At 41.9% G+C, this 19,046-nt stretch overlaps 1 protein-coding gene across 5 annotated transcripts in view; it reads right to left on the reverse strand.

Annotated features, from left to right (window-relative positions):
• Nucleotides 1-211: 211 nt before the first annotated feature.
• Nucleotides 212-19,046, reverse strand: part of CEP126 (centrosomal protein 126) — a 32,292-nt gene continuing 13,457 nt past the window's right edge. For all 5 annotated transcript variants that reach the window (XM_029048068.2, XM_029048074.2, XM_029048071.2 and 2 more), the window contains 7 exons: nt 13,218-15,375; nt 11,662-11,826; nt 8,651-8,772; nt 7,721-7,808; nt 5,323-5,532; nt 3,345-3,409; nt 212-694 (listed from right to left, as the gene is read on the reverse strand). In XM_029048068.2, coding sequence (XP_028903901.1) covers nt 611-694; nt 3,345-3,409; nt 5,323-5,532; nt 7,721-7,808; nt 8,651-8,772; nt 11,662-11,826; nt 13,218-15,375 — 2,892 coding nt within the window. In that variant the 3' untranslated portion in view covers nt 212-610. The remainder of the gene's footprint in view (nt 695-3,344; nt 3,410-5,322; nt 5,533-7,720; nt 7,809-8,650; nt 8,773-11,661; nt 11,827-13,217; nt 15,376-19,046) is intronic.

Raw genomic sequence — 19,046 nt, forward strand, 5'->3', positions numbered from 1 at the left:
TTTTACTATAACTTTTTGGACCAGAAACAATGTAAAAATCAAGTAAGTTTATAACCATATGAAAAATTAGTGAAAGTCGAAAGATGGAAGAAAAACCCAAATGGGGAGATGCTTGGAAAAAGCTATAGGTGGCACTTTACAGAAAAAAAGGTGAAGAGGGGAATGAAATGAAAAATTCTAACCATCAGAACGCTTAAAAAAAAAAACAGCATTTTAAAACAAATTTTATAGAATTTATTCAGAATTCCCCAAATCATGAAGCTGGAAGATACAGCTCACCCACAACTTGAATAATAAAATAATTCTTTCTTTTAAAGTTACAGTGAATTTACATCCAGTAGCATGCTCATTAAAAACAATGAGGTATTTCCATTCTTTTAAAAATGTATTTAACAATAAAGTGCATAATAAAATAGAGTTAATATCATAAATGTAAACTAGTCAACTGACATCCATTACCAGTGTTATATTTTGTGGCTTCTCATGTAGTGCATAAAATGCTTTTCAATGCGAGAATATATATTTTATATATATATATACATGTACATATGTACACCTACAAGGACAGCTTCGAACCAAAATTCCCCCAGAGCAGTTTTTATTATATTCATTAGTATTTTCTCTGTAATCGTGACCGAGCATAAGTTGGTATTCTTTGATCCACAGGAAGAGATGTGGTCCACGGCTGACTTTTCTGTAAAATAATTGATTTCAGAATATTGTCTTTAGGAAACTCAAAGTACACTGCCCTAGTTAACATGTTACTTACATACTGAACATAAAGAACTCATTACATTATAAATTCAATATACATTTTTACTGCTAATAGAATTTAACAGATAATTTTCTGACAGAGTATTCAGGCAACCCTAATTATAATAGCGCAATCACAATATATTTTCAGTACCTGGGTTTATTTAAAAAGTCACAGGGGCTAAGGCAAACATGGCTAAAACTGTCTTCCTCCTTCAAGGCAATGGGAGATTAGAAAGGAATACGCTTGTTCTCTGCAATTAATTTTTTAATTCCCTCTAGAGTGTAAACTCGTTATGGGCCGGGAACACGTCTGCCAATTCTTGTTTGTTTTTTCAGGTAATGTGTCTGTTGTTATACTGTACTCTCCCAAGCTCTCACTACAGTGCTTTGCACACAGTTAGCGCTCAGTAAATACCATTGAATGAATTCTGTTGTACTCTCCCAAGCACTTAATACGGTGCTCTGCACATAGTAAGTGCCCAAAAAAAAATACCGCTGACTAATTAACTGTAGGATTGACCGCAAAATGGGTGAAATTTGTTAGGCACGAAGTTCGTTAGGTGGTGCCTCCATTTTACAGATGATGTAACTGAGGCACAGAGAAGCGAGGAGACTTGCCCAAGGTCACACAGCAGAAGAGTGGCGGAGCTGGGACTAGAACCCAGACCCTCTGACTCCCAGGCCCGTGCTCTTTCCATTAAGCCATGCTGCACATCTTGAGGACTACTTGTGAAGAACGTTGGGAATATCAATTAGTCGATCAATCAATGGCATTTTTTGAGCACTTACTGTGGGCAGAACACTCAACTAAGTACTTGGGAGAGTACAGTATGACATAGATGACATAGACACATTCCCTGCCCACAAGGAGCTTACATCCTGGAGGGAGAGACAAGCATTAATATAAATAAATTTTGGATACGTATATAAGTGCTGTGGAGCTGAGGGTCGGGTGAACATCAAGTGCTTACGGGGCAGAGATCCAAGTGTATACTGAGGGAATGTCTTATTTTTTTTTAAAAAAACTGTACGACAGCTAGGATGTGTAGGGTGGCCAATACCTATTTAAAAACTTGTGAAAATGTCATTTCAAATTATTGGAGTTCAGCAAGCACCCCAACCAAGATTATCCATGAAGGAGCTGAGCACCGGTGGACTTTAACTGAATGCTGTGTGCAAATAAACGAGGGATGAAAGTTTGCAAGGAGTTCAGAGGAGAGCCACGGGGATGAGTCAAACGTTGGAAAATGAGATTTATGGAGAATGGCTAAAGGAACAGGGATTACTTATCCTACGAGAGAGAGGGACGAGGAGGTAATCTGAGTTACTAGATGGGGGACAGGGACCGGCCGTTCATCTCTATGGAGGCCAGAATGAGAGGAAATAAGACTCAGACTTCATCATGAGGGATTAGGTTTGAATTTCCTGGCAGAGGGTTGTTGACTTTGGAACTGGTATTGGTGGGATCTTGGGGAATCTTCTTGAGAGACAGGAGGAGAGATTGCAGGGAAGTAACAGCAGTGGCGGGGAACTGGTATTTCTTTGAGTGCAGGGATCGTGTCTAGTAATTCTATAGTACTCTCCCGAGTGTCTAGTTCAGTGCTCTGCATTCAGTTGGTGCTCAATAAATACTACTGATCAAAATGTGCTGATACTAATAGCCTTTGGGCTATCAGTTAAAGAAAACAGAAGAATTCTTCCTTCTAGCCCAGTTTCACATCTACCTCCTCAGGGGCAGGAGAGTGAGGATCAAACTTGAGTTTGAAGTTTCATTTTAGACTTCGTTTGTAAAGCTTATTTTCTGTGGACATGAATATGAAGATACACCCTCATTCTGAAAGCAACTCTTGAAAATTACTAGATTGGGGGGAAAACCTCTAATCAATACTGACATTGATTCAGCATGGGCAAGAGTTTTTTTAAATTCAGAGGTATTTTTCAGGTAGAAATTGTACCTTTTTAAATCTGGATCTGACAGGTTTCACAGCAGGCCAGGGGAATATCTTTAGAGCCACGAAACACTATTCAAGAACACTGACACTGGCCTGCGCAAGTGGCTGACAGGATTCATTTCAGTGTTTTCCACCAGCTCTATCTACCTGGCTACCATCTTGGAAGACTTTGGGCAGCCTCTGGAGTGCAGATAGGCTGGAGGAATTTAAAGGCGAAGACTCTACTTCTACTCTTCCCAGATTGGCGCGAAGTCTTGCAAGATAGAAATCTGGAACAGTGTCAGGGGTAACTTCGGCTTTTGCTCTTTCACTTGTGCAAAAACAATTTAAAAAAATCAAACTTATAGCAAGAGCTCGTTTCTTTTGTTCCGCCTTGGGTCCGGCCGCTGCCAAGACCATATCTAAAATGGGGATGGAGAGGCTGTCAACCAAGCCACAGGGTATAGTATTGCAACAAAATAAGCCTGGTTATAAAACTTTCAGTTAATGGTTTTCCACAGTTCTCAGGTGACTCGTCACAGAAGGTCTTAGTAGTAAATCCATCTTTTGTTAGATTGGAAAGGAGTTGCTACCACTAGTGGCAATAAGAAATTTGAATTCTTGGAGAGAACCAAAACAAGTCAATTAAGCACTTACCAGAGGTGATGCAAGCTGTAAAATACTTTTGATGGATGGGTTTTTGCAAATGATTCCTTGGACATCTACAAAAAGCATACCACCATATTATAAAATCACTTCAGCATTTACACTTGCACATATGAAAATGGAAAATGAATCTAAATTCACTTTTCATTTTCTGAAGTATATGACGGCATAAAATATAAAATCTTCCTTAAGCCTAATAGAAAAAAAATACAGTACTTGACATAGGTAGCAAGGTTAGAAATATAAAAGGTCAGTTTCTTAAAGAGTAACCTTACAAGTGTTTGAAAAAACTGTCAAACCTTTAGAGCTCTGATATAGCCAACCGCCAAAGTGGACTGGCATTTTAACCAAGTAAACTCTTCTTTCAAGAAAAATGCCAATAACAAACTCCTTATTTTTAAGACTTTACAAAAAATATGGGAGCTGGCAAATCAAGCTGGGCTGGTTGCAGGATACCGCGTTTTCAGGTTGAGAGGTGGATTGAAAGGCCCTAGGTGAGTTCCAGGTGAATAAATGAGTAAATAAATGGCAGTGCCAAGAACAGAATCCAGGTCTCCTCGCTCTGTCGCAGGATTTGTAGCTGAAAGATCCTGAACAGTAGCTCTACCCCTCCGAACTTCTCTCATACAATTTTACATGAAGTTTGAGGCAGCAATTTCAAGTAATCTGCTTGAAATCAAAGAAACATGCCTTAATTAAATTTATCTTGAATGTGTCTCTTCTAGACTGTGAGCTCCTGGTGGGCAAGGAACACGTCTCCAACTCATACTCTTATATTGTACTTTCCCAAGTGCTTAATAAATACCACTGATTGATTAAGGTGAGGTTTGGCTTGTTTCATTCAATTAAACGATGTGCTTGTTGACGTCTCTCCTTCCTCCACCAGTAACGGAACTGGGTTCCTGCAATACAGACAAGCTGTGGATCCTTTCATGACATCGTTAATGGAGGTGGATGAAAAGAAAGGGCTTGTTCCCATTCCCTGTCAAGGAGGTATCTATAGCAGTTATAATAGTAATCGCGGTATTAAAACACTTATTATGGGCCAACCCCTGATCGAAGAGCTGGGGTAGATACAAGGTAATCAGATGAGACACAGTCCCTGTCCCACATGGGCCTCAGAGTGTAAGGGAGAGGGAGAACAGGTATTTAAAACCCATTTAAAAGAGGAGGAAACTCAGGAATAGAGAATTTAATGTGATCAGCCCAAGGCCACACAGCCAGCAAGTGGTGGAGCTGGGTGAAAACCCAGGTCTTCTGACTCCCAGAACCACTAGATCACCCTGCTTCTCCGGCACCCACCACAGTTACTGTTACTGACCGGCCTCTTCAGGGTCATAGGAGGGGTGTTGGGTGGGAACCTTCTGTTAAATCCCTTAGGTTGGACCACATTATGTATTTCTGTCAATTCCTGCTTAAGTCGCTCATGGGGAGGGAGCAATCCTCTGCTTTAGCTAACCTGAAAAGTATTTGAAAGGGAGAAGAGGAGGAGAAAGTGGGAAAGGTGAGTCTTCCTCCAGAGGAACTGCACGCAATTAGTGCATTTCCTAGAGGAGAGAGTCAATTTGGCAACGACAAAATGTATTTGATTTCGACTGATAAATTGGATGAATGCCATTATTTTCTTCTGGCAGAATATAACTGTGGTAGTTGTTATGCAAGTACTATGTTCCAGGGCACTGTACTAAGTGCTGGGGTAGATACAAGGTAATCAGGCTGGGCTCGGTCCCTTTACCACATGGAGTGCACATTCTTAATCCCCACTTTACAGACGAGGTAAGTGAGGCACACAGAACCAAAGTGACTTGTCCAACAGCACATGGCAGACAAGTGGCAGAGCCGGAATTACAACCCAGGTCCTCTGACTCCTAGGCCCATATTCTTTCCACTAGACCAAAACGCTTCTCTAAAGGTCCGCAAAGCAGGATAAAACATACGGACAGTTTAGAAATTAAAATACCAGACTTACCTTGCAATCTCTGATTGAGGCATTCGAGAGACTGTAGGATTTTCTGTTCTTCAAATGAGAGAGCATTAATGTTTGATTGTCGGGTCTTGTTTAATGTCGTAGTCGGTTTTTGGGGCTGCACGGTTTCCATCGCAATTAGAATTTCCTCCTCAGGAGCCGATGACTTCACTAGGTTTTCAGCCAGTAGAAACTGGGCAGTGCTTTCTGAAACTGCGGAGGATACATTAATCCCCCCAAAGCATGTCTTCCCTGCCTCCAACAAATCCAAAAATCCTATTTGTTTTGTATTTTATGAATTTCTACATTTAAGATGACCCCTGGGTGTGAGTGGGGAAATGTTTTTCAGCTCTGATGGACCTGACTCAAGTTTTTTTATTTCCTCGCTCTGAATTGTCTTTGACCATCTCCTTCTTGAAGGAAGGTTTGTCCCCCCTCATCCCTCCAGGTGGGGTGCGATGGCAGAAGAGAGGAAAATGGCCCCATTGAAATGGTCCATCACCAAGCAATTTTGAGAAACATGGATTTACAAAGAACTCAAAAAGGAGGTAAGAATAAGCCGTGGTTCAAACCCCGCCCCCCGCTAACAGGAAAGCCGGAAAACACCATTCAACACAGCCGAGCTAGCGCTTGAAAACAAAGGTGAACACGGGGTTGAACCAGTTTGGCATTTCAGACATAGTCTCCCCAAAATATGCATCACTTCATTCTGTATTTTGCTGTAGTGGGGACACATGAGAGAAAGGATGGGAATCAGGAAATGAAAGAGATGACAGTGTGTGCTGTGCCACTGATATTTTCACCTTTATTAGCTTTCTTTTGAGGGTTAATGGTGGGCCAAGAACATTTTTTGAAGAAAAGAAAACTTTAAAGTTTTCCTCTATCGTACTCTCCCATTCAATCAGTGATATTCACTGAGTGCTTGTTATGCACAGAGCACTGCACTAAGCCTAATGGATAAAGCACTGGCCTGGGAGTCAGAAGGATCTGCTACTTGCCTACTGTGTGATCTCGAGCAAGTCACTTCTGTCTGCCTCAGTCCCCTTATCTGTAAAATTGGGATTATTACTATTACTAATAATAGCAATGATATTTTCTAAGCACTTACTATGTGCCAGGCACTATACTAAGCGTTGGGGTGGATACAGTCCCTGTCCCATGTAGGGCTCACAGTCTCAATCCCCATTTTACAGATGAGGTGACTGAAGCACAGAAAAATGAAATAACTTGCCCAAGGTCACACAGCAGACAAGTGAAGGAGCAGAGATTAGAACCCATGACCTTCTGGCTCCCAGGCCCTTGCTGTATCCACTACACTGTACTGCTTCTGTGAGCCCTCCGTGGGATAGGGACTGTGTTCAACCTGATTATCTTGAATCTAATCCGGTGCTTAAACAGTACCTAGCACGTGGTAAGTGCTTAACAAAAATCACAATTATCATTATTATTATTATTATTATTAGAACAGAATTAGCAGATGCACTCCCTGCCCATGACAAGTGCTTAGTACAATGCTCTGCACCCTAAGGACTAAATAAATACCACTGATTGATTAGGCAGGGATTTAAAGGAGCTGAGGGAGGGATTTTGCCAGTTATGGAGGGAGGGACAGTGATTCCAGGTGCAGGGAATAGTAAGGAGAAGATAGAGACAAGACCAAGAAGGGGAAATGAAGGGATATTTGCCTCCCTGGAGAGCAGAAAGAGAGACAGTTTACGGGAGATGGAAGATGCAAGGAAGGATGCATGGAATGGAAGCCAAGTCTGCTGGAAATTCATTTGGAAAGGTCTTGAAGAGGGATTAATGCCACTATATTTCGTGACGTAAACTTTTTGGAAGTGGTTTTTTCAATCCATTTATGGGGAATAATGTCTTGAATAGGGAAGCCTTCAAATAGAAGTGGAAATGGTCAAGACAGGAGATGACTAAAGAGGGACTATGAGTTTTTGGAAATGGATTAAGAAGCTAAAGGGAGACTTTAGAAATGTGGAGAAAAAACAATGAGATTTTTGTGATAGGATGTCAGACAAGAAGGAGATGGCAATATGATTGCTACGTTTCTACCGGGGCACTGAACCAACCGTATCCAATGGCAATGAGCAAGATGGTGTCTGCACTGGGGTTAGCAGAAATTAGGCCCAAGTAGAAGATTGAGGGAATGGGAAAGGTCGGGAAGAAATATTTGAATTTTGTTCTTCACCCCACTGTGGGTAGAGATGACAGAGATACAGCTAAGATTGTTGGATTAATTGGAGGACTAGTATTCAGGTTAAAGATCTAGATTTAAAAGTCACCTGTATGGAAATAAAAAAATGAGTAGAGGGAGAGGTACCAGGAAAGAATGCAGGAAGAGAGAGATAATTGTGTTCAGAGCCTGGAGAGCATTTAAAATGACACATACCTTCTTCAGCATTAGAAATAACTCTGGAAGTTTGCACTGGTTCAAAAGCACAATGCAATGGACTCGGTTTTACAGGATGTTCTGAGTTCTGAAAAATTGATTTAACAAAAGTGAATTTTTAATTAAAAAATGTAATGCTCATTATACGGTTACTGATCTTTCCAGTATTTTCTTCAAGTGGCTGAGGTGCTTCAAACATTTTACTGGGTTTGAACCACCTCAACCTGGCTCAAATCATTACAAAAGGATTTAATGCCCTCTCGTAGAAATGGTCTGTCCCGGGCACGCTAACTGCTTAAGGATAAGTGTGTGTGGCAGAAAGGGAAGGGAAGTAAGTGTAGGCAGAAGGATGGAGGGAAATGAGAAAACGGTCACAGAAGGAGAAAATGGATCTCTCGTAGAAATGGTCTGTCCCAGATATGGTAACTGCTAAAGGAGAAGTGCATGTGGTGGAAAGGGAAGGGAAGGAAGTGTAGGCAGAGGATGGAAGGAAATGAGAAAAATGCTCTTAGGAGGAGAAAATGGATCTTGGAGATCTGTTGTGATAGTTGATTTTCCTCTGTTTCAGGGGAAGCAAGTAATGTGTCAGTGTAATAGGGAGGAGAGAGGAGACTGAAATAGCGGGGGGAGAAAAAGGAGAAGGGGACAATTTGGACCGGTGGGAATGTTGTTTGCTGGTTAGTGTCCTTTCTAATTCTATTATTCCTGTGTTTGCACTGAGTTTCGTTTGCTTTTAATCACTCAGCAGAAGAAAAATTTTCCATTTCTGCCGGAGCAACCATGTTAAATATACAAGATAATCAGCTTGGATCCAGTCCCTGTCCCACCTGGGGCTCACAGTCTCAATCCCCATTTTACAGAGGAGGTAAGGGAAACAAAGAGAAGTGAAGTGACTTGCCCAAGGTCACACACAATTTTATTAATATTTACCTGTCCCCGGTCACTGAATTTCTTCCCCTTGGAACTGGAAGTCTCTCGTCTTTGCTCTGCAAAACCTCTGAGTTTATTGTCACCGCTGTCAAGATTTTGTTTTCTTCTGGTAACAGTAGAGTCTTAAATGGATGCCAGCAAACAAGTCATCAGTCACAAAACAGCACGTCACATGTCATATGCAAACTTCCAAGTTACCTTGAGATATCATGCTATGTTGTGTGACTCCAAAAAGCTGACTATGAAAACAGTATCTCTCCCATGCATTCATTCATTCATTCATTCATTCATTCAATAGTATTTATTGAGCGCTTACTATGTGCAGAGCACTGTACTAAGCGCTTGGAATGAACAAGTCGGCAACAGATAGAGACGGTCCCTGCCGTTTGACGGGCTTACGGTCTAATCGGGGGAGACGGACAGACGAGAACAATGGCGATAAATAGAGTCAAGGGGAAGAACGTCTCGTAAAAACAATGGCGACTAAATAGAATCGAGGCGATGTACATTTCATTAACAAAATAAATAGGGTAATGAAAATATATGCAGTTGAGCAGACGAGTACAGTGCTGAGGGAATGGGAAGGGAGAGGGGAGGAGCAGAGGGAGATGGGGGGAAAAGAGGGTTAAGCTGCGGAGAGGAGAAGGGGGGGGTGGTAGAGGGAGTAGAGGGAGAAGGGGAGCTCAGTCTGGGAAGGCCTCTTGGAGGAGGTGAGTTTTAAGTAGGGTTTTGAAGAGGGGAAGAGAATCAGTTTGGCGGAGGTGAGGAGGGAGGGCGTTCCAGGACCGAGGGAGGATGTGGCCCGGGGGTTGACGGCGGGATAGGCGAGACCGAGGGACAGTGAGGAGGGTGGGCGGCAGAGGAGCGGAGCGTGCGGGGTGGGCGGTAGAAAGAGAGGGAAGAGAGGTAGGAAGGGGCAAGGTGACGTAGAGCCTTGAAGCCTAGAGTGAGGAGTTTTTGTTTGGAGTGGAGGTTGATAGGCAACCACTGGAACTGTTTAAGAAGGGGAGTGACATGCCCAGATCGTTTCTGCAGGAAGATGAGCCGGGCAGCGGAGTGAAGAATTCCTCAATCAGTAATTTATTTGAATGTCTGTCTCTCCTCCTAGACTGTGAGCTCTTTGTGGGCAGGGAACGTGTCTAGCAACTCTACTGTACTGTTATCTCCTAAGCGCCGAGTCCAGTGCTTGACACAGTAAGCACTTGATAAATACCACTGATTGACTGATCTAAAAGTTTTCAACAGTGCGGCCTTTGCAAATGATTACCCTAACTGGAAGGCCAAGGAAATGTGATTTAATGCTTGATTTTTCTGAGGAACATACCTTGAATGCTAGGCAGGTTTATTATCAAGGACTGAGTTTCCTGGTTGCTCTTCGAGCCCAAAGAGAGGCAGGGATTGTGTTCAATCTGATTAACTTGAATCTACCCCAATGTTTAGAACAGTGCTGGACACAAAGTAAGCACTTAACAAATGCCATAATATATATACACTTGTATTTCCCATTTACCTTCACCTTTGAGTTTATCCAACTCCCACTCCATTTCCACTTTCAAAAGCCTCATACTTTCCTGACCAAGGAAGTGACCTGCTGATTTTTCCCCATCTTTTTTCATACTCACTCTTCTAAACGTAAAATCCCAGACCTCTTCTTGGTTTAATTTATAGTTTCCTAAGTGTTGTAACTTTTTAAAACTTCTCTTTGTGTATGCTCAAGTAAAAGCTTTCGATTTTAGACTGTAAGTTCCTACAGGTCAGGGACCAGTTCTGTTTATAATTTAAATAGACTTCAAATTTCAAATTCTGCCCCCAGTTATCCTATGATACCGGAGGTTGTCTTCTTGAAGAGCTTTGGGATTATGGGAAAATCACATTATAGGATTGAAAGGGAATTAATGGGCTAGGGTTTGATGATGTCATGGTGACTAACATTTTTTGAAATACATGTCTATATTATTGCTATGTCCTCTACTAATAATGGTGATATTTGTTAAGTGCTTACCATGTGTCAAACTACGTGTTGGAGTGGAGAGACCAGATAATCAGGTTGGACACAGTCTATCCCTCATGAGACTCATAGCCCAAGCAGGAGGAAGAACAGGTGTCAAATCCCCATTTTACAGATGAGGAAATGGAGGCACAGAGAAGGAAAGGGACTCATCCAAGGTTATAGAGCAGGCAGGTTGCAGAGCCAGGATAAGAACCTAGGTCCTCTGACTCCCGGGCTCGTGCTCTTTCCACTACGCCAATCTGCTTCTCACCATGGAGGAAGAACATTCCCTAATTACTCCATCACCTTCTATCCAAACTGCATAAGGAAAACCTACATAGCAGAATTGAATGATACCAATGATCAAGAGCCCAATTTGACTTGGTGTTCTGGCTTTAATTCCTACTCCCAGTTGAAAACAATTTTCTTATAATAAGTAACTTGTTGGGCATTATTAGTATTTTATAATTCAGTACCTTAAAAGTCTAGAGATTTAAGATGGCTCTATGAAAGGGGGTCTAGTGGAAAGAGTAGAGCTTGGGAATCAGAGGACTTGCCTGCTTTGTGATCTTGAGCAGGCCACTTAACTTCTCTGTGTCTCACCTTCCCCATATTATAAATTAGGTTAAAATACCTGTTCTCCCTCCCACTTATACTGTGATTCCTCATAAGAGACAGGGACTATGTCCTACCTGATTATTTTGTATCTAACCCCAGTACTTAGTAAGTGCTTAAAAAATACTATTATTATGTTTATCTATATATTTCAAGTGGGTGAATTTTTTTGGCTTAAAATATTTAGGTAATTTTCTACTGTTAGACCAGTTCTTCTATGTTGCTGCTGCTGGCACCACTCCTGAGTCTAAGGAATTATTTGTGATTTTTTTTTCTCCACGATGGGAGATGTTTGTGGAAGGGATCCGAATGCAATGACGTGAGGACTAAATTTACTCTAATTTTTTAATGACTTAGAAAAACACCCTTTTATTTACAGGTAGAATATGCAATGAAATAGTCTTACCACTTGATGAAGATGAGAAAGTTCCATTCCTTGTAGAATTGAATTTCAAATTTTTCAAAGTGGTACCGCCGTGAATATTAACACGGGACAAGCTGGGCTCAGAAGCCGGCAAGTCAGTAAGGTAGGAATTACTGTAATGGGCCTCATCACCTTGTTGCAAATCACCTGCAAAGATAGCGAAATTAAGTCCAATTTTAAATCAATCAACCAATGATATTCATTGAGCACTGACTTTGAACAGAAGCCTGTACCAAGCACTTGGGAGAGTACAATGCCATTCTATTAGTGGACAACGTTCCCTGCCCAAAAAGAGCTTACGGTTTAGGAGGGATAAGGCAAAGAACGCTTAGGGTTTACACAATAAAATATAACTGTAGAATAGAAATAGGTGACGAATTTAACAGAATGAAGTGAAGGGTAAAAATAATGACTAGGGTACCTTCGTGTGATTAGACTGTAAGCTCATTATAGGCAGGGAATGTGTCTGCCCTATTCTCTTCTATTGTGCCCTCCCAAATGCTTGATACAGAGTTCTGTTCACAGTAAGTGCTCAATGAATATCACTGACTGATTAGTTCTCTTTGACATTCGAAGAGCTTGCTACTGATAGGAAGATTTCATCTGTGTGTTTCTGAAGTTTCTCTCATATCGTGTACACATAATAATATTAGTATTCGTTAAGCACTTACTAAGTACCAAGCACCGTTCTAAACGCTGGGGTAGATACAAGTTAATTAGGTTGGCGCCCCCCCCCCAGCCCCCATCCCGCATGGGACTCAGACTCTTAATCCCCATTTTACAGATGAGGTGACTGAAGCCCAAGAGAAGTGAAGTGACTTGCCCAAGGTCACGCAGCAGACATGTGGCAGAACCGGGATTAAAATCCAGGTCTTTCTGACTCCCAGACCCATGCTCTATCCACTAAGCCACACTGCTTCTCAAGGGGAGAGTACAATATAGTGAAGTTGGTAGCCATGATTCCTGCCTTTGTGGAGCTTTCAGGCCATTTATGTGTTTCTCTAGCTCCTTGCCCCCCAGACATGCTGCCAAAAGGTGTTCCTGCCGCTTCACCAATGTTCAGCCACCTGCTTCCGTAGGAGAAGCAAGAGCCCAGGCCTGGGAGTCAGAGGACCTGGGTTCTAAATCCAGTTCCACCATGTACCTGTTGTGTGACTTGTGTGTACCTGTTGTGTTGTTCACTTCTCTGGCTCTCAGTTCCCGCCCCCCCGCAAAATGGGGATTCAATCCCTCCTACTTACACTGCGAGCCCAATGTGGGACCTGATTGTCTTCTATCTACCCTTAGTACAGTGCTTAGTACAGTGCTTGGCACATCGTAAGTGCTTACAAATACCTCAATTAGTTTAGTTTAGGAGCGTAGGTGGGAGGGAGGTGGGATAAGGACTTCCATTGGATTGCCTTTGGACAATTAGAGCATTATCTCCATAGGGCCCCAGGAGGGAAGACTTCATATCTTATTTAAGTACCATGTTGCTTTCTTCAAATATGAAATGTCCTTTCCAAAAAAACCCCAGAACAAAGCGACTTTCTTCTTACCTGCAATGTTTTCGTTTTGAGCCAGGGCGCTATGTACCCCTTTCCACAGTAGAGCAATTTCATCTTCAGTAGGGGTGTGGTCCAGTTTGGGACAACTTTCTTCATAAACAGGACTGTCATGGGCCTCCTGTAGAGCACTGGTGGTGGGATGGTTTGTCTTTGCCAAGATCTTGCCTTCAGAGATGCTACTGGAAGGTCGAAATGGCATCACAGTGGCTAAGTCAGAGGTACAAGTATTGTTCCAAAGCGAAGGACCGCTTTCTTGAATGCCCAAGCTTACCATGTGTTTGGGTGAAGAGTCCCACTTTGAATGTAGATAAGGATGGCTTGCATTCTTTTGAGATTCTGGACATTTTACCGGTTGACATGGAGAGTCCAGAGCATTTTTACCCATCCTGCTAATTGACGTAAGTGGAGGAGGAGGATGAGGTATAAGAATTTTGCCCTGAGTTTGTATAACCCTGTTGGTGTCCCTCGCGGACTGGGGTCGGATGACAGCGCCCTTTCTGCTTTTACACGTGAAAGCTGATGGGCCCTTGGCATATCGCGCTCTTCGAATGACCTTTAGTTTCCCTCTCCGTGGGCTACTCTTTGGAGATTTAGTCTCCTCAGCAGACACCGAGAGTTTACCCGCTGCACTTTTTGAGGCTAACCAGGCTTGCTTAGCAAAGCGGTAACCTGAAGGAACGAGAGAGTTCAAAGGCACGTGATCTTTTTCCGATTCTTTTATGGAAGCAGTTCTTGGGATGGTGAGAGGATCGCCTTTGGGGGTTTCACTACCCGCAGAACTTAGAGTACCATGGGGACTACTCCTTGTGTTATTAGCAGCACTGACTTCCATTGAAACACAAGAGGGTGACGACAGTACCGGGGTTAGCCCAGTTTGATTCTTTTTTAAGCCCTTGTCTTCATCCTCTATTCCTCTTTTGCTTATCTCATCAAACCACCGCAGCTTTTTACTGACCTTCTGACTTTCTGAGCCCCTTCCCTTGACTTTCGTCAGTTCGACGCTATCACGGATAGAGGCCGCGGTTTGGTTTCCAAAACAGATTCCTCGGTTTACAACTAGGGCTTTGAAATAATCGTTTTCATATTTGGATTCTTTCTTTAGAATGCTTTTGAGCAGACACACTCCATTTCTTTCATGAGAACTCTGATTCATTTTTTTGTGTTGCTCAACCAAGTCAGAAAGAGAAGTCCCGCTGGATGGTGATGAGACTGCCATCCCTGTGTCATTTTGCTCCTTTCTTTCCGGTTGATTTGGTTTACTGAATACATCGGAAGCACTAGGTGAATCTGGAACTGAAAAAGGCCCCTCCCGTTCATTGCCCTCAAAATCCTGGACCTTTTCATCGTTGTACCCTAGATAATCGGCACACTGCATGGCGTGCGTACCTTGTATGTGTACATTCTTTCGTAAGGAGCTAATGGTGCACGTGCTGTTATAAGTATCCGTACAATCACTCCATTGACCGACAGGTACAATTAAGGGTGTGGCGGGCGGATTTGAAGCATGCGCCACAGTTCTCCTTCGTTGGCTGAATTCAGTATTTCCTTCAGAGTCAGATATTTGAACCGCCTCACGTGTAGGAGTAGTTAGAGTAATAGAGGGTTTTCTCGACTGAAACGTTGGGCTCACAGTAATGTAGGGTCTCTCTCTTTTGAACATTCCAGAAGACAGAGAGTCAGCTTTCCACGTGGTGCTGGGTTCTGAGTTCTTCTCTTTATTCTTCCCTCGTTTAAAAGTACCCGGCCCATTTCCAGAGGATGCCGTATCAGCAGTTAGTCTTTGTCCACATCCAGTAGGAGCGGGTGAGTTCTGCTCTCGATGATTTAAATGTTCACTGGGAGTTAGAACGCTGGGTTTAATTAAGATGGCATCAAAAGGTGTGGCTGCCTGGGGATTTTCATCACCTAAGTTTGTGAGCCAATTATTCACGTGCCGCATTTTAGAGAGAGTCATTTCATCTGAACCGAAGCAACTCTGATCTCTTGATTGTGGGCTCTGGGAATCACGTGATATAGAGTTCCACTTTGTTGAAAAAGAAGGAGCTTTAGTGAGTGTTTCATAAATTTCATTATGCTCCCCAGCCTCAAGGCTGTCTACACTTGACAGAGTTTCAGAATTGATAGGATGATTAACTTCTTGATGAACATGCTGAAAAATAGAAGGAAAAAAATGCTTCAGACACATACAAAGACACACACATTTTCCTTGGAGGCCCTAAATTTATTAGTACATTCAGCATCCTACTGCTATGACTCAAAATATTTTAAGGACCATTTTGGGGAACATAAAAGAGACATAACCAAATTTGCACAACATGGCAAAAGTTGCTCAAGGCGTTATTATTATTATTAATAATCTCTTTAATCTTAAATTGTTTAGGAGAATAAGACAAACCACTTATTTTTTCACACAGGTAACGAGAGGGAGAAAGAGGAGTTTACGGGAGGATAAAAAGCTTTTAGTCTTGGGGCTTCTCTCCCCTCTCTTTCTGATAGGGTACAAGTACTGGAAAGAATCTCTCAGAGCTCTCCCAGGATGAGGATTCAGACCAGTGCCTAACTTCTCAGTGAGCCGAGATTCTTGTTCTTCCACAGAGAGTGGGAGGGGATCCAAGCTGCGCCAAATCAGAGCCGTGGCCTTTGCCAGCTTTCTCCTTTGATCTGGAGGGGCAGTTTCTTAGGTACTAATCACCAGCCTCCAAACTTCGTCTTCTTGCGTGCTTGGTGTTTGGCAGGCAGAAAAATGCTCTTGCCAGAAAGCACCTTATATTGGAAAATCTTGCGGAAGGTTTTAATCAACTGAGAATACCTGCCTGGGTAATCTCGTGTGTTTGTGTTTTATGGTATTTGTTAAGCACTTACCATGCACCCGACACTGTTCTAAGCACTGGGATAGATACGGTTTAATTAGCTCAGAGACATTCCCTGTATCACAAGGGGCTCATGTCCGAATAAGAAGGAGAACAGCTATTTAGTCTCCGTTTTACCGTTGAGGAAATTGAGGCACAGAGAAGTTAAGTCACTTGCCCAAGTTCACACAGCTAGCAATTGGCGGAGCAGAGATTCGAACCCAGGTTGCCTGACTTCCAAGCCCATGCTCTTTCCACTAGGCCACGCTGCATGTGTGATTGTGGATGTTTCATAGTTTGTCAGTCATCTCCTTGTCAAAAGAGATGGGAAAGGGCTGGGAAATAATCCTTCATGCCGGGCTGAAAAGTTGAATGGTTTATCTATTCTATCTTAGTAATTCAGCTCCTTGTTTTCTCTCCTTAACCATCAACTTGGATGAGGTATGGGCTGAACCGAAGTTTTTGTTAGCTGAAATGGTGGAGGGGAGGGGCAGAAAGAGTGAGGAGAAAGGGATGGAGAGTAGTGAGCAGAGAGAATAATAATAATGATGGTATTCACTAAGCGCTTACTTTGTGCCAGGCACCGTACTGCCTTGCATAGAGATATTTACTCCTACGACTTTTTATCGGAAAATATTCGCAGTGAAAACTTAATGCAGTGCACTGCAAAGAGAAAGTGGTCAATAAATACCAATGATAGATAGTGGGATATGAATGGTGGAAGGGGCGAAGGGGGTGGGAGAAGACACTGAATCTCCATCTTCTGATTGGACATAATATCAGATGGCGCTTGGGATCCTGGACTATGTCAACGATTAGTATTTGCTGTATCTCCAGATTCAATGTATTATCTCTAGACTGTAAGTTCACTGTGAGAATGTGTGTGCTCTATTGCTATATTTTACTTTTCCAAGCACTTAGTACAGTGCTCTGCACACAGTAAATGCTCAATAAATATGATTGACTGACTGGCTGGTCTTTAAAAACAAGGGGGACACATCAAATTTAAGTGATTTTTTTCATCACAGTTCTAATTTTAAAATAAGTGAGTTTACCAGACGGCTTTGGTGGCCACAGGTATAGATATTTAATCTTATCCATATGAGCTAGAATTGAAAGTTTAGGTGCTAAGTCTGTTTTGTTGCACAACTACCATGTGAAAAAGGCATTGGAAGGGGTAACAGAGTCAAGTGTAAACAAAAACTCCTTTAGGGAAAGTTTCAGGGCAAAGAATATTGGTTTCTTTCTAATAAAACAGAATCTGAAGATCCCTGTTAGTCATCCATTAAACCTCTCCTGGATGAACTGTACCTCTAACCTCTTTTTGAACTTGACAAAAAGGAAGAAGAAGAAATCTGCTCTTCCTTAAAAACGTGCTTTTTGGACAGCACTAAACGATTCAGGCCTCAGAACTTGCTGTGATCTTTCTAACTGGATACAAGTGTAAGAAGAAATCCACTGAATTTTACCAAACTTTCTTCACATTTGAAATGCTACAGCATATAAAATGTGCTTAAGCCACTCGTCTCTACCTGAGAATTCAGTTATGAAGAACATCTCCCCGGGTTTAGAATTCCAACCTTTTTTTTTTTTAAATTCATTTTGTCAAATGTCAGTGAAATTTGAAACTTAATCTTGATGCAGTGTGAAAAGATATAGAAATAAACCCAACTGAAGGTAAAGCAAGAAGACAAGGCTCTAGAATAATTTATATTTTTGGATGATGATGATGGTGGTTTTTTCCTGAAATATTTCTATTGAGCTGCTAAAGTGACTTCATTCAGGCATATTTATTGAGTGCCTACTACATGCAGAGCACTGTACTAAGCACTTGGAACAGAACAATACAACAATAAACAGACATTCTGATATTCCCTGCCCACAACGAGCTTACAGTCTAAACTCAGTCTATCGTGAATTCTACTTGGTAGTTGCATGAAAATTTCTTTACAGGTTTTGGTTACTTTAAAATTCACCTATTTCAGAATTGATAGACACAAACTCCAATATCCCTTTGAAGCCTAAATGTTCTATTTGGACTGATATGGAATGAAAGATGAGAAAATATTCCTGTCTTCCAATAGGTCTGGAATCTCTTAGTCTTCTACTTTAAAAATGCACCCTTGGGTACTGGCATGAAACTCCTGAAAAGACCCCTGGCATTCATCCAGATTACACTCAATATCTATTTTTAATGTCGACATTGGGTGCATAGAAAGCTACAGGGGGTGGTTTTATGAGCAGTTAACATCTGGGGAACAAATGTGTTTGCTAGACAGAAATAAAAAAAAAAATCCAATTTAGTTGGGGGTTTTACCTAAGGAGGAAAAGAGAGTAGGAAGTGAAGCAAGTTTTTGATATCATTAATAGATTTGGGCTCTACCAAGACCATATTATTCTGCCATGGTAAAGCTGGTGGTTTGAACAGTGGTCAAGATGTCATCTTAAATATTGAAAGAAAAGATGCAACAGAGACATGGTTTGGATTTTTGGAGAAATTCTTACATATCCTGGACTTGAGAGCTTATACCGGGGTCCTAAAGAGAACTGCTCCACAGTTATTGAATACACTCAGTTCTGCCACAGTCCATACTTTCACTACGTATTTTGGCTAGAAAATTGCTTGGGTATTAGGGAATGTTCTCCGAGGGCCATAAAGCTGGTAGGATACAACAAGACACCACGTTGGAAGAAACAGTTGTGCGCACGTGCCCGTGTTATATGGTGTCGGACACCGTGAGAACACCATAAAGTTTTCTTAATGTGAGACATTAAGAAATGTCTCACATGTATAGCCATAGAAATGGTTTTTGCAAAAAAACCCAACAAAACTCTGGTGTTTAGGAAGAATTGGGTACTTGTGGCCTAGAAAAATGACAAGATCACAGACAAATTATGGGTCATTTTTGGAGTCAGCGATCAAATTTTTAATGCCTGTTTCCTCATCTGTAAAATGGGGATTCGATATCTG

The sequence above is a fragment of the Ornithorhynchus anatinus genome, chromosome 20, assembly GCF_004115215.2.
Source record: "Ornithorhynchus anatinus isolate Pmale09 chromosome 20, mOrnAna1.pri.v4, whole genome shotgun sequence".
Taxonomy (NCBI): domain Eukaryota; kingdom Metazoa; phylum Chordata; class Mammalia; order Monotremata; family Ornithorhynchidae; genus Ornithorhynchus; species Ornithorhynchus anatinus.